We start from the raw sequence: 14,982 nt of genomic DNA, 5'->3' as shown, positions 1-14,982 counted from the left end.
GCTTACATACTTGTTAAAAGCTGTTAAAAAAGAAAATGCAGGGAATTCCCTGGTGGTCCAGGGGTTAGGGGGTCCCTGCTTTCATTGCCGAGGGTGAAGGTTCGATCCCAGGACGGGGAGCTAAGATCGCCTCATGCTGCACAGTGTGGAATGGAAAAAAAAATGCATACGTAAGTCAAAGAGAGAGAAAGAGGGAAAAAAAAAACAAACTGCTGCACATTTTAATACCTAACTCAGGTCAGTAATGGCCAGGCTGACCTGGCTGCAGACAGGATCATTTGGCCACACCTGTGTGCCTGCCACAGAGACCCCATGATCTCTTGGGTCTGCACAGGACACAGTCTGGCTTCCCCTCACTGCCTCCAGCCCTCGTAGCAGGAGGGCACCCCTCTGGTTTCTTGGTAGAACCTATCTTTTGCTTCTTCCTCCAAACATCTTTAAACTTGATGGAATTCTCAGATACATAAATGTCTTTTCCATCCATATCTTATCATCTCTGCATCTGACCGGCATTCTGACCTCCTTTATAGACTTCCCAGACCCATACAACTCTTAGGGGTGGGAAAGTGGTCCTATTGGAATTTTGGTCACTTCCACATGGCTTTCCTGACTTCTGACCACCACTCAGTAGGCCCATTCTACTCAGAGCGCCTCTGGCTTTCTGCCCTGGATTTTGTTGTTGTTGTTGTTGTTGTTTTTTGTGGGGGTTTTTTGGCCACACCTTGTGGCTTTCAGGATCTTAGTCCCCCAACTAGGGATCGAACCCAGGCCCCCCACAGTGGAAGCATGGAGTGTTAACTACTGGACCACCAGGGAAGTCCCCGGGGCCAGGCTTTGGCTGGCTCTTTCATCGTGCACAGATGGGACTCTCAACCTCATTCATGCAGGCATTCAATACACCTGCTGAGTTGTGATGCTGCAGACTAGACCCGGTACCTCGGAGAGCTAAGGAAGACTTCCCATGGGGACCACAGGGGTGAGCTTTGCTGGTGGAGAAATGGGAGGCGCTGCACAGGCCACAGGCAAAGGAGGAGCCCTGGAAAGGCAGGGTGGGGGTGGTAATGAGAAATTCAATGTGGCAGGAGAAATGCCAGCCAGGAGACGAGAGTTGGGACCAGACTGTGAAGGGGCTGCTGAGGGTACTATATACCATGAGTGACCAGGAGGTTACACAGCTTCTGAGTTACAAAATCAGATGATTTTGTGAAAGACCATTCTGGAAGTACCAAGAAAAACCTGGGACAAGTAACCACTTAGAAGGCTGCTGCAAAAGGCCAAGTGAGAGTTGTTGCAGTGAGGAAGGAGAGCAGGCCTAGGGATGGGGAAGGCCCGGGGAAAGGCTGGGGCGGTGGCAGAGCTCTGTCTGAGGGTTCACCCCTGATGAGAGACCCAGTGTGCAGGGAGGAGCTGTCTGGAGCTCTGCAGTGAGCTTGGGTTTAGAAGTTACTTGAGAACCTGAGTCATGAGAGTGGTGAGGTTGACCATGGTGGGTGTGTAAGGAACAAAACAAGATCAAACATGTGACTCTGACAAGAAATCTGTGAAAGAGTTCAAGGGGAAAAGGTCAGAGATCGAGAATTGGGAGAGAAAAGCCCAGTCCATCACAGAAGCTGCAGAAGTGGGTGGTGGTGGCTGATGGAGGGTCGTGTCAGGGAGGACGTGGCCTAGGGAAAGCCGTGGGTATGTGGGTTGTGAAGTCACTGTGCGTCTCAGCAGAAGCCACGTGCTGAATCACAAGCAAGGCCCTGGGCAAGAGGCACATGCGAGACAGTTATCATCTTCCAAAGCAGTCTGTTTTCATAATGTTGAATGATCTTTTCCCCCTGTTACATTCTCTCTTTCGTAGAGACATTTTTGAGATAGGCATTTGTTTATAATATGCTCCATGAACAAAGTTCCAGGGTTCTGCTTGTTGGTGCAGAACACCTCCAGCTAGCCAGATCAAGGCACTATTAAATTTGGATTTGCTTTTGGTCTGAATCATCCAAATAAGGCATGGACAGCCCCACATTCCTAAGGTTCTGTGCCTGCTGAAATTTTACTCGGTAAGGAAGTCCAATTCAAGAGATAATGCTAATAAAGGATCTCCTACAATACTGGCTCCGCCTTAAGCAAACAAAACATGTGCACATTTACTTTCTTGAGTGTACATATGGTATACCTGTGTGAAATGAGAGGACTATGATGATGGTGAAGAGAAGAGAGAACTTTGAATAGTAATGTGAGGGAAGTCCTAAGTGATGATCTTTTTTTAATTAATTAATTAATTTATTTATCTTTGGCTGCGTTGGGTCTTCTCTCTAGTTGTGGTGAGCAGAGGCTACTCTTCATTGCAGTGCACAGGCTTCTCATTGTGGTGGCTTCTCTTGTGGAAACAGGCTCTAGGAATGTGGGCTTCAGTAGTTGCAGCTCACTGGCCTAGTTGCTCCACAGCATGTGGCATCTTCCGGGACCAGGGATCGAACCCACGTCCCCTGCATTGGCAGGTGTATTCTTAACCACTGCACCACCAGGGAAGTCCATAAGTGATGATCTAATTATTCATTCATTTATTTCTTAGGAGGGGTTCCTAACTGCTTTAAGATTCAGCGTGGAGGAAAGAGAAGTTGAGGGGTTTATGCATGAGAGCCTCGGGTCATTTTTTCAGTGTCAAATAAGGACAAGCAGCTTCCTCAAGGTCACAAAGCACCAGGTGATGTGGAATGAACAAAAAAGCAGTTTCCAGTTCTGGCTTTGCTGATACTCCTAAGGTGGTTACTCTGAGCAAGCTATTTAGCATGGAGGATGCTCACTTTCCCTATCTGTAAATAAGGATTATGGGGTGGTCGTGAGAACAAAACCACACTCTATAAATTCCAAGCACATGTAGGCCCACAATGCCATTATTAATAACGATGGCATGATGCCAGGCACTGGATTTCATCTGTAATAAGAACTCTCATTTGCTTCTCAGGACCCTATTCTGGTTTTGGAGATATTAAATAACATTCTGAATGTTGCAACTGTGTCAGAGGATATATAAATTTTCTTTTCAAGGTTTTCTAAACAAAAGACCAGGAGCACATAAGTTCATTTAGTACTACTAATAAAAATATTATTAATCTTGCCTAAGGGAATTCACTTTTAAATTGTTTGACTTTCACCCAGAAGTCAGAGCTCAATTCTGACGATTTGAAAGAGGGGGTGGGGGTAACAGAGAATTTAAAAGATTTAAAAAGAAGGCAAAAATGCGCAGTGTCTATAGGTAGGTCTTCCAGGCTCTTGTTTTAATGTCTTCCTCCTGGAGAAAATTCAAGCAGAGTGTGCAAGATATTTTCGGTAACTAGGGCATTTTGGAAGCATTTCATAACTCTCACACTAGGAGGGAGAGGGGGAAGGGAGACAGGGCGGCGGCTGCGTCTCATGCTCATCTGCAGTGAGAAAATGGTGATGCCCAAGGCCACCTGGCCTCCCAGAGCGGCGCGGGCCCTGGCCCCTGAGCGACCTTGGCGGGCGGCGCGACCTTGAGGCCTGCGTTTGCCTCAGTTGCCCCCTCTGCGCAATGGGGAGACGTCCTGGCCGCGGGTCCGGGCAGGTGCGCGCCCCGCGGGCTCCCACTGACCCAACCGCCCCACCAGGGCGGTCGCCACGCCGGGTCCCAGTCCCCAACCCAGTCGCTTGCGCGCGACCCCACGCCGCAGCGCGGATACCGAGCCCGCGGGCGGGAACCTGCCTGCATCTGTCAGCGCGCACGCGCGTCTCCCGTCCCGCCTCTCCGGCGCCATCTCCACCTATAGGCCAGGCACACCGTCACTTCGACGGACCCGAGGTCGCGATTGGCCAGCGCCGAGGCGCGCGACCGGCCGTGGGCGGGGCCTGAACCGGCTATAAATGAGACAGGCGGCGGGGCTCGTGCTGCCTTGCAGACGCCGCCACCCCGGAGCCTCCCGCGCAGTCTAGCCATGGTCAACCCCACCGTGTTCTTCGACATCGCCGTCGACGGCGAGCCCTTGGGCCGCGTCTCCTTCGAGGTTGGAGCGGGCGGCGGCGCGCCGGGTGGTCCCGAGCGGGCGGCAGGGGAAGGCCGAGGAGCTGGGTGCGGGCGCCCCGCCTGAGAAACACGGGCGGCGCGGCGCCATTTCCTGATGAGGGGCCATTTTGGGAGGCCGGGGGCGGCGGGCAGACAAAGGCGGGGCGGGCGGGGGAGGGGCGGCCGCGCCCTTCCGGCCGCGCACGTGCTCGGGCCGTGAGCCGTTGGCCGCCGCGCGGGACCGCGGGCCCTTGAGGGTCGGCAACGCCGCAAACGGAAGGCGGGCCCCGGCTCCAGGCAGCCGCGGGCCTCGCGGGGCCGCCCTCGAGGAGTCGGAAGCAGTTCCTGTCGCCCCGACGCGGCGGCCTCACCTGAAGGCTGCTTTTCCCGCCCCGGCCGCGCCAGGGCCGGTGGGGATAGCCCATCCCTAGTCCCGGAGGACGCCTGCTGGTTCAGGGGTGGGTTGTATGGGTGCGGGGCCGGCCGACTCGAGGGCTTCCCCGGGTGTTTTAAAGTCGTGAGACTGGTGCAGAAGGCGGCGCCGCGCGCCCCTCCCCGCCCCCACCCCGAGCGGAAATGTGCAGGCGGCCTTCCCTCCGCTGGCGCCGAGGCCCGCCTTCCGCTGCGGTGACGGCGGGTGGGAGGCGCCCGGGCCCCTCCCGGTCGTCCCCGCGCAGAACGGGCTAGTCGAGACTGGCAGCGAGGCGGGCCTTCTCCGGTGGTTTTCTGATTAGTTCAGGGGTGTTATGATTACTTCTTAATCAGTTTGTAATCACAGCAGGGTAGCGCAGTAACTGGCGTACTCTTCAAACGTTCCAGTTAACCCAGCATGGGTGGTCTTGGGGTGCAGCCCTAAGTGGTTTTGTCTTCAACCACTTCTCAAAGAGCCGCCAGTGATTAGGTTTTAGGATCTTATTCCAAGGATAGATATCCCCCCATGCAGATCAGTATGTAGCCCACTCTTACTGTAGTCAGAGCTGAGAATTGTTAAGGGCCCATGTGGAAGCTTGCCCTGACCTAACTCTTTGGAGAAATATTACATCCACTCGATCTACACCCCATTTTTGTCTATAGTCAGCTGGTAATATACCAGGGGCACGTGGAAACTTGGCCTGAGCCTAATGCTTTGTAGCTTGTGTGTCTCAGGTTAGCCAGAGGGCTTAATGGAAATGAGATAGGAGCTTTGGCATATCCCTTGGTGAGAATGGAGGTAGAACTGCCAATAAGAGCTTTAACTCTGGTAAGGGTCTCAGAGGGAAACTAGTGACTGCAAGGGTTTGAGAAACATTAATACTTGAGACCATATGTTTTACATACAGTACTTAAATAACTTAGAATTTAAATGACAAGAAACATCCAGGGATTTCAATAGACGATTTAAGTCACAGGTCTCTGAAATAGTTCATTATATACTTTAAAATACGAAGTGTCTATGCAAGGGCTTGCGTTTTCTGTTATTTAAGCTTTTTTAGCCAAAATGTTTGATATATGCAGGAAAGGTTCGAAGCAGTTGTACTAGAAACCAATCTTTATTTTTTACCCCACTACTAGGTAAGGGACCTGGAAACCAAGAAGTGACTGCTCATCCAATCCGTAAAGCTATGTTAACAGATTGGAGGTAGTAGCATTTTCATTACCAGTGACTAAAATTACAGCTGTTTAACTCCCTCATCATGCCAGGAGTACTTGCTGTTCCTGAAAATCTTGTCTTTAGGTTCAAGCTGAAGTTGGGGGAGGTGATGTACATTTGAGAAGCCATATATCTGTTTAGAAGTAGGTGTGATACACATAAAAGTTTTAAGTCACTTTTTAGAAGCCTCACACTATTTGAGTCATTCCTGGTTCTGGATTTTTGGCATGTCTTTGGGTCTCATGTTGCTAACCCAACCCCACAGGACCTTAAGGCTGTCAGGAGCACTTCTTATTTGGGATTCAGAGTAATTACTGGAGAAGCATTCTCTTGTAGTGAGAAAATGAATTTATGATTCAGAATCCCCTAAAGACAAGGGTATTAAGCAACAAAATATGTAAGCAGATGTTGTTCATTAACTGTCATTTTCACTTACAGCTGTTTGCAGACAAAGTTCCAAAGACAGCAGGTTAGTTTTATTTGCTCATTTTTTAATGTTTAACAGAAGTATTCTGGTTTTAACTGTTGCGTGTCTATATATATATATATATACTTTATTTTAACAGAAAACTTCCGTGCTCTGAGCACTGGGGAGAAAGGCTTTGGTTATAAAGGTTCCTGCTTTCACAGAATAATTCCGGGATTTATGTGCCAGGTATGAAATTTACTGATACTGATTTGGGTTCTCTTAATTTGGGATTCAGCCAGAATACTTCAGAATGTGCATATAGGGTGTCTGCATTGGTGCCAGTCTGCTTTTAAAGTTTTTTACATTTTTCTATTTGACGATTTTACACTGACATCATGCCATTTAAATTGCTATAGTTCTGTAATAAAATAAATGTTCTGGGGTGTTTTGGTTTGTTTTTTAGTGCATATATGAACTGTTATTCTACCATTTTGGTTCCACTTGACCCTTGAGTTTTAAAGTTTGAACCTTGCAGGTTTGGCATGTTTTCCAGTTGTGTTGCCAAAAGTGACAGGTTCTTCTTTCATGTTCACAGGGTGGTGACTTCACACGCCATAATGGCACTGGTGGCAGGTCCATCTATGGGGAGAAATTTGATGATGAGAATTTCCTCCTGAAGCATACGGGTCCTGGCATCTTGTCCATGGCAAATGCTGGCCCCAACACAAACGGTTCCCAGTTTTTCATCTGCACTGCCAAGACTGAGTGGTAAGAGCAGAACATATAGTAAAGGCAACCTTTCCCTGCTGTTTCCTGCTCTAAGGTAGTGGAAGAGCATGAATAGTTACAAGTTTAGGTAGTGTGTTATAGAAGGTGAAATACTCTAATAGCAAAACAGGGCACTTTGCTGAGTAGTTAAATTAAAAGTGCTTTCATCTAATTTATTGGCTCTGTTTTAAGGGTCCATTCTGAAATTAGCATTCTTAACAGTGATTGGAGACTGGCTTAAAATAATCTGTGGTGTTGCCAAATTTTTTTTAGGTAGAAGGATAATGGTACTAAGAGTTGGGTAAACCATTTCTCTTGCTTGTGTGTGCTATATTGATTTGTGTGGGCACTGTTCTCATCTTAATGCATAATGCAGGGTGCTTATTTCACTCTGGTCACAGGTAGTAATGTTTATTCTTCTGTTTCCAGGTTGGATGGCAAGCATGTGGTCTTTGGCAAGGTGAAAGAGGGCATGAATATCGTGGAAGCCATGGAGCGCTTTGGGTCCAGGAATGGCAAGACCAGCAAGAAGATCACCATTGCTGACTGTGGACAAATCTAATAAATTTGACTTGTGTTTTATCTTAACCACCAGACCATTCCTTCTGTAGCTCAGGAGAGCACCCCTACACCCTCATCTGCTTGAAATATCCTATAATCTTTGTGCTCTCACTGCACTTCTTTGGGTTCCATATTTTCCTTATTCCCCTCCAAGTTTAGCTGAATTGAAAAGTTTATGATTATGAAATAAAAACTAAACAACAGTTGTTTGTCCTTGTTTGGTTTAGGATATTGATGTAGGTTTCATCTTAAGCAGCAACAGGTTACTTCTAAGACAACAGTTGATGATTTGGTTAAAATTCCACAGAGTACTGTTTTTTACTTCCTTGACCCAAGAATTAAATGTTGCTGATTGAGTATCCAGGGCAGGCTGTGAGTACGATACTGAAGATGTAGGCTAGGGCAGGGAACAAACAAGCTGGAACTTCAAGATTGTGACCAGGTTGGAGCAGTAATCCTTTAAGGATGACAGTGGAAAACTCTCGGCACACTTAGGGGTATCCATCAAAATTATTGAAACACATTGAAAATCATAGCTAATTTTTAGTTATTTTTGGCTGCATTGGGTCTTAGTCGCCTCCCACCTCAGCTAGAGAAGCTCAGTTGTGCATGGGCAGCCTGGCAGCATGTGGGATCTTAGTTACCTGACCAGGGATCCCAGAGTTTGCTGCATTGGAAGGCAGATACCTTATCCCTGGACCACGTGGAAAGTACCCATAGCTAATGTACTTTTTTAATTTATTATTTCTTGGCTTGTTGGCTCCTTGTTGCTGAGCAAGGGCTTTCTCTAGTTGTGGAAACCTGGGGCTACTCTTGTGATGCAGTGGCTTTTCTAGTTGCAGGGCATGGGCTCTAGCGCAGAAGCTGCAGTAGTTGCAGCATGTGGGCGAGGTAGTTGTGGCACATGGGTTTAGTTCCATGGCATATGGGATCTTCCCAGACCAGGGATCAAACCCATGTCCCCTGCATTGGCAGGCAGGTTCTTAACCACTGTGCCACCAAGGAAGTTTCCCCATAGCTAATTGTAACAGCTTGATTTGAACATATTTTGTGGTGGTCCACTTTAAGGGAAATAGGTCAAGCTTTAGGCTCTCTGAGGAAGGGTCTTTGGACTATGTTCCTGGGCTATCTACCTGTTTGAGAATGTAGATGCAGAGTACAAGGTTTATAACACCTTAGTTGTGAAGTTCTTGACAAAGCAGTCTGGTTAGAGAAAGGCAGGCAGGCTGGCCTGGTGTGGTGCAGTCTTCCTGCAGAGGGCATCTGGCTCTGCCTTACCCCAGAACAACTGGTGACCAGTTACTGTCCAGATAAGGAAACTTCTCCCTGGCTGGTTGTAAAGGCCCTCATGGTTATTTGAGGTCTTACTGTCTCTCCATAATCAGACCTAAGGGTCTGAGCTATTATCTGGTCCAGATGAGGCATTTATGTTCGTGAACGTGGTTTTCTTTAAAAACAAGGACTCCCCTTGGGAGTCCCCAGTTGCATACTTTTAATTCCCTCACCAGAGGTCACCATGACTTTGCTTTTGTGTTCAATCTCGATCATCTATTTGTGTCCCTAAAAACATACTGTTTAGTTTTAAAAAAGCAAGCTTAAGTGTAATTGTGCAAAGAAGGGATAACTTGCTGCTACATGATGAAGGTCTCCAGGAGAAGGCAAGATGAGCAGAACCTGGATTAGTGTAGCCTCAGCTTCTGTGAGAGCACAAGAGCCGCTTCCAGAGAAGTCGGCCAGACGTGCATCCTTGAAGGTAGGACTCACGCAGTGGCTTTAGCACACCTCACAAAATAAGCAAAATCCTTAAAATCTACTGTATCTGGTCCATATTCAGATTTCCCTTATTGGTTCTAGTAGGTGTTTTTAAAATCAGCTTTATTAAGGTGTAATTTACATACAATCAGAAAGTCTTCAATAATGTCCCTCCCCACACCCCCCCCAAGGATCTAACCTAGGTTCACACACTATTTGATTGTTAGGTCTCTTGTCTCTTTCAATCTAGAACAGTCCTTCCACTTTTTAATATTTTAATTTCTATTAACATTAATAAAAACCTATTGAGATAATCTATATACCATAAAATTCACCCATTTTAAGAGTACAATAATTTTTAGTGAATTTACTGAGTTGTGCAACCATCACCATAATGCACCACACCAGCAAGACCCCTGTGCCCATTTGTAGTCCCTCCTTTCACTCCCAGTCCCTGGTAACTACAAGTCTGCTTTCTGTCTCTATATTTGCCTTTTCTGGACATTTCATATAAGTTGAAGCCTACACTGTGTGGTCGGTCTTGGCCTCTGCTTTTTTTTTTCTTTTTTTTTAAATGACATCAACTTCTTAAACAGTCCAGGACATTGATTGCATGGAATATTTTGGAGCTGCCCAGTGTCTCCACTTTGTGTTACTTGCTTGTTCCTCTAGCTCTTGTCTTTTCTGTAAACTGGAAATTAGGCAGAGAAGCTTGAATGGACACAAGTTCAACATTTTAATCAGGAAGACATTGTAGGTGATGCTATATGCACTTAATCCTGCCTCTTGTCAGGTGACAAATGATCTCAGACCCAAAAAACCCTCAGACTGCTCCACTGGAAAGGTACTTTGTATTCTTTCTGCTGAGTAGGTAACCTGTGGGATGATACTTTGCCTCTGTGTGAAGACCCTGCTCCCAGACCTCTCACCTGATTGTTTTCTTTTTTTTTTCTTTTTCTTTTTTTAAAATAAATTTATTTTTATTTTTAACTGAGTTGGGTATTCGTTACTGCATGTGGGCTTTCTCTAGTTGCAGAGAGTGGGGGCTACTCTTCGTTGTGGTGCGCGGGCTTCTCATTGCAGTCCCTTCTTGTTGCAGAGCCCGGGCTGTAGGTGTGTGGGCATCAGTAGTTGTGGCTCCCACGCTCTAGAGCGCAGGCTCAGTAGGTGTGGCTCACAGGCTTAGTTGCTCCGTGGCGTGTGGGATCTTCCCAGCCCAGGGATTGAACCCATGTCCCCTGCATTGGCAGGTGGATTCTTAACCACTGTGCCACCTGGGAAGTCCTGATTGTTTTCTTTTAGCATGAATTAATGATCTTCACCTGAATTTTTTTTTTTTTTTTTTGCCGCACCATGTGGCTTGCAGGATCCAAGTTCCCCGATCAAGGACTGAACCCCTGAGTGCAGAGTCCTAACCCCTGGATCACCAAGGAAGTCCCCTGAATCAATTATCGTTCTGTAGTTGCAAAAATTGAGAAATCTTCTAATCTCTCACTCCCTCCTCATATCACTATGGACCCATGGATTTTCATTCAACTTGTTACAAGCAATTGCACTCATTTTTAAAAATTAATTAATTAATTTATTTGGCTGCTCTGGGTCTTAGTTGCAGCATGTGAGATCTATCTCCCCAACCAGGGATCAAACCTGGGTGCCCTGCATTGGGAGCGTGGAGTCTTAACCACTGGACCACTAGGGAAGTCCTTGCACTCATTATTTTTGATGCTCAAATCATCTGAAATTTGGCTAGTACATGCCCCTCTAAGTTGACCTCTGTGTCTCTTTGACATGATTCCAGTAGCTTTTAAGCCCTTCCTAAGTTCATGCTTCCCTTCAATTACACAGCGGTTGGAGGCCTTGGGAGTGTCAGGGATATTCAAATTTTCAGCAACCTAAAACCAAACCCTTTGTGTTAATGTGTAAAATGGAGTTTAGATTTAAATAATTATAAATGAGTTTTTCACATACACGAACATCCTGGCCAGACATTTGGAAGTCAGTGGGGCAGTCTAAGGCATCATATATAACATGTCCCACATTGCCCCCATCCACTGTCAGAAGCCCACAAATTTCCAAAGTGCCTCCTGGCGAAAAATCACTGACATAATGAGATAGGATGTAGCTGTTAGAAGAACAAGGTAGTGCATCTCCAAAATAGCCTCAGCTAGACTTTTAGGTGAAAAAAACATCAAAGTAAAGAGCAGTAGAACACAATCTAACATATGCTACAGTTTTTGTAAAAAGCAGAATGGAGTGTATCTTTGTGCTTGTATGTACCCTTGGGAGGATACAGAGAAATGTTTCCCAGTGGGTGTCTCTGGAAGGCCTGTGGGCAGAGAGGACTCTGTCACCACACATCTGTTTTACCTATATTAAATTTTTAAAAATTCAAAAACATACATTCTAAAATGAATCAACGGTACAGTTGGTCCTCCGTATCCACAGGTTTTTGCGTCCACAGATTAAACCAACCATGGATCAAAAATACTGGGGAAAAGGACTTCCTAGTTGGTGCAGTGATTAAGAATCCGCCTGCCAATGCAGGGGACACGGGTTCGAGCCTTGCTCTGGGAAGATTCCACATTCTGTGGAGCAACTAAGCCCATGCACCACAATTATTGAGCCCATGTGCCACAACTATTGAAGCCCACGCGCCTAGAGCCTGTGCTCCGCAACAAGAGAAGCCACCCACTACAATGAGGAGCCCACGCACCACAATGAAGAGTAGCCCCTGCCCGTATCAACTAGAGAAAGCCCGTGTGCAGCAATGAAGACCCAACACAGCCAATAAATTTAATTAATTAATTAATTAAAAAAAATACTGGGGAAAAAAATGCCAGAAAGCAAAACTTGATTTTGCCATGCACTGGCAACTATTTAGACAGCTTTTACACTGTATTTATAACTACACATAGCACTTACATTGTATTAGGTATTATAAGTAATTTAGAGATGAGTTAAAGTATCTGGGAGGATAGGACTTGAGCATCCTGTGGATTTGGGTATCTGAGGGGCCCTGAAACCAATCCCAATGGATTCTGAGGGATGACCGTATTTGGCTCACTTCTAAATGCTTAATATAAGAAAGATATTATTGACACTTCCTTGGTGGTCCAGTGGTTAAGGCTCCATGCTCCCAATGCAGAGGACACGGGTTCGAATCCTGGTTGGGAAACTAAGATCCTGCATTCCTCACAGTGTGGCCAAAAAATGAATAAAGTAAAATAAAACAAGTTACTTAAAAACAAAAAAAGATATTACCTAAGTGTCCATTGACAGATGAGTGAATACAGAAGATGTGGTACATATATACAATGAAATATACTCAGCCATTAAAAAAGAATGAAATAATGCCATTTGCAGCAACATGGATGGACCTAGAGATCATCATACTGAGTGAAGAGAAAGACAAATATCACATGATATCACTTATATGTGGAATGTAAAAAATGATACAAATGAACTTATTTACAAAACAGAAATAGACTCACAGACATAGAAGACAAACTTCTGGTTACCAAAGGGGAAAGGGTGGGGGAGGGATAAATTAGGAGTTTGGGATTATACTATATACACTACTATATATGGAGTAGATAACCAACAAGGACCTACTGTTTTCAATATCTTGTAATAATCTATAATGGAAAAGAATCTAAAAAATTATATATATATATATTTATATATATATATGACTAAATCACTTTGCTGTATACCTGAAACTGATACAAAATTGTAAATCAACAATATCTCAATAAAAATTTAAAAAGAGGGGCTTTCTAGGTGGCGCAGAGGTTGAGAATCCGCCTGCAAATGCAGGGGACATGGGTTCGATCCCTGCTCCAGGAAGATCCCACATGCCGCGGAGCAACGAAGCCCGTGCGCCACAACTATTGAGCCTGCGCTTTAGAGCCAGTGCGCCACAACTATTGAGCCCATGTGCTGCAACTACTGAAGCCCACGTGCCTAGAGCCCATGTTCCGCAATAAGAGAAGCCATGGCAATGAGGAGCCCATGCGCCACAATGAAGAGTAGCCCCTACTCACCGCAACTAAAGTCCACGCACAGCAAAAAGGAGACCCAACACAGCCAATAAAATAAATAAATTAATTAAAAAAAAGAAAAAAAAGAAGCAATTCATTTAAAAAAATTTAAAAAGATAAAAGATAAAATTCCGTAAAGAATAACAAAAAACAAAAAATAAAGATATTTCTCAAATATCTTTAGACTTTTTCTAAAACAAAAGCTAGAAATTATTCCTGCTTATATGGGTAAAACATGACATACTTGTTTGGTTTTTTTTGTTTGTTTGGTGTTTTGTTTTGGCTGTGCTGCTTGACTTGTGGGATTCAGATCGAACCCATGTCCCCCGCAGTGGAAGCACAGATTCCTAACCACTGGACCACCAGGGAATTCCCTTCTTTTACTTTCTTGTTCATGTTGGTCAACATTTCAATCAGATGTTAAGTTGTCTGTTTGCAGAGGGGCGACTATCCACCCGTTTATACAGCAGAAGTCTCTCCTGGTAATCAGGATTGGAAGTGATGAATTGAAAAGTATTGGTTAAAAATAATTCTGACACATATACGAGGGTGAGTCAAAAATTATCCACACTCTGCTTATATTAAAACTTCTGTTGGCCTCATTGTCTCATCAGCGCTTTCCATTCAGGCTACTATCTCCCCAGTCACTGCTGTGCAGGTGTGAACGTGTTACATCGGTTCATTTGTAACTGTGGTGTAAGCAAAAATGGATGCTCCGCTTGTGATTTGCACGAAAGAAGAGCAGTGTGCAGTGATTCGTTTTTTGTGGTCTGAGGGTGTATCTGGTGCTGTTATTTATCGAAGACTTTGTGCGCAGTATGGAGAAAGTGTGTCACAAAAAATTGTGTATGAATGGATAGAGAAGTTCAAGGAAGGTTGCACAAGTGTTAGCCAACAAGAAGGAGCCGGATTCACTTTTTTTTTTCCTTTTCTTTTCTTTTTTTTATTATTTTTTGGGAGGATTCACTTTTTTAAAATTAATTATTTTATTTTATTTTTTATTTTATTTTTTGGCTGCATTGGGTCTTCGTTGCTGCGCTTGGGCTTTCTCTAGTTGTGGTGAGTGGGGGCTATTCTTCATCGCAGTGGCTTCTCTTGTTGTGGGACAGGCTCTAGGCGCATTGGCTTCAGTAGCTGCAGCACATGGGCTCAATAGTTGTGGCTCATGGGCTCTAAAGCATAGGCTCAATAGTTGTGGGAAACCAGCTTAGTTGCTCCAAGGCATGTGGGATCTTCCAGGACCAGGGCTGGAACCCATGTCCCCTGCATTGGCAGGTGGATTCTTAACCACTGCGCCACCAGAGAAGACCCAGATGATGCCTTTCTTGACTTTTTTTCGGTCACACCACGTGGAGAAACACAGGATCTTAGTTATCCGACCTGGGATTGAACTCGTGCCTCCTGCAGTGGAAACTTGGAGTCTTAACCACTGGACCACCAGGGAAGTCCCTTGACTTTCTTGATGGAGGCAAAATTCACCGCTCCCTCCTCTGTGTTCCCACAGCAGTTGGTACAGTCTGTGCTATTAAAGCATCTGCACGTGGTTTCATAGTTACCTGTTTACCCGCCGCCAGTGACACCAGGAATTTGACTTTTGTCTTTCTATGCAGATTACCTACCTGAGTGCCTCACGCTTGGGTCCCCACTACCTTTCCACATTAGAAAGGGTGGAGTAATGGAGGAGGATTCCATTCTTTCTCCCACCCCTGGGCTACTACTTAAAAGCCACCATCAAAATGTCTGCTCCCACTGCAGAGTGCTGCGGCGGGTCATGCTTTCCCTCTGATGAAACATGTTAGATGTGAGTTGGGCC

General features: G+C 45.6%; 1 protein-coding gene across 2 annotated transcripts; it reads left to right on the top strand.

The window, feature by feature from the left end:
* The first annotated feature begins 3,876 nt into the window (after window positions 1-3,876).
* On the top strand, window positions 3,877-7,580 carry PPIA (peptidylprolyl isomerase A). Of its 2 annotated transcripts, XM_057732241.1 has the most exons (6): window positions 3,877-4,010; window positions 5,561-5,627; window positions 6,078-6,108; window positions 6,206-6,294; window positions 6,644-6,816; window positions 7,246-7,580. In XM_057732241.1, exons 4-6 carry the CDS (start codon window positions 6,286-6,288, stop codon window positions 7,376-7,378), a joined length of 315 nt encoding a protein of 104 aa, XP_057588224.1. In that variant the 5' UTR covers window positions 3,877-4,010; window positions 5,561-5,627; window positions 6,078-6,108; window positions 6,206-6,285; the 3' UTR covers window positions 7,379-7,580. The 2 variants fall into 2 exon arrangements, with proteins under 2 accessions (XP_057588224.1, XP_057588225.1); XM_057732242.1 differs by lacking the exon at window positions 5,561-5,627 and having other exon boundaries at window positions 3,892-4,010.
* Window positions 7,581-14,982: the final 7,402 nt, after the last annotated feature.

The sequence above is a fragment of the Hippopotamus amphibius genome, chromosome 4, assembly GCF_030028045.1.
Source record: "Hippopotamus amphibius kiboko isolate mHipAmp2 chromosome 4, mHipAmp2.hap2, whole genome shotgun sequence".
Classification (NCBI taxonomy): domain Eukaryota; kingdom Metazoa; phylum Chordata; class Mammalia; order Artiodactyla; family Hippopotamidae; genus Hippopotamus; species Hippopotamus amphibius.
The sequence above is the reverse complement of the archived record's forward strand: the minus strand, read 5'-3'. Positions and strand labels throughout refer to the sequence as shown.

Excerpts from the sequence above, each read along its gene's own strand:
- PPIA (XM_057732242.1), top strand. The coding sequence starts at position 3,942 with ATGGTCAACCCCACCGTGTTCTTCGACATCGCCGTCGACGGCGAGCCC. Across the intron at positions 6,109-6,205 it reads CAAAGTTCCAAAGACAGCAG|AAAACTTCCGTGCTCTGAGC; the intron begins GTTAGTTTTATT and ends TTATTTTAACAG. Across the intron at positions 6,295-6,643 it reads TTCCGGGATTTATGTGCCAG|GGTGGTGACTTCACACGCCA; the intron begins GTATGAAATTTA and ends TCATGTTCACAG.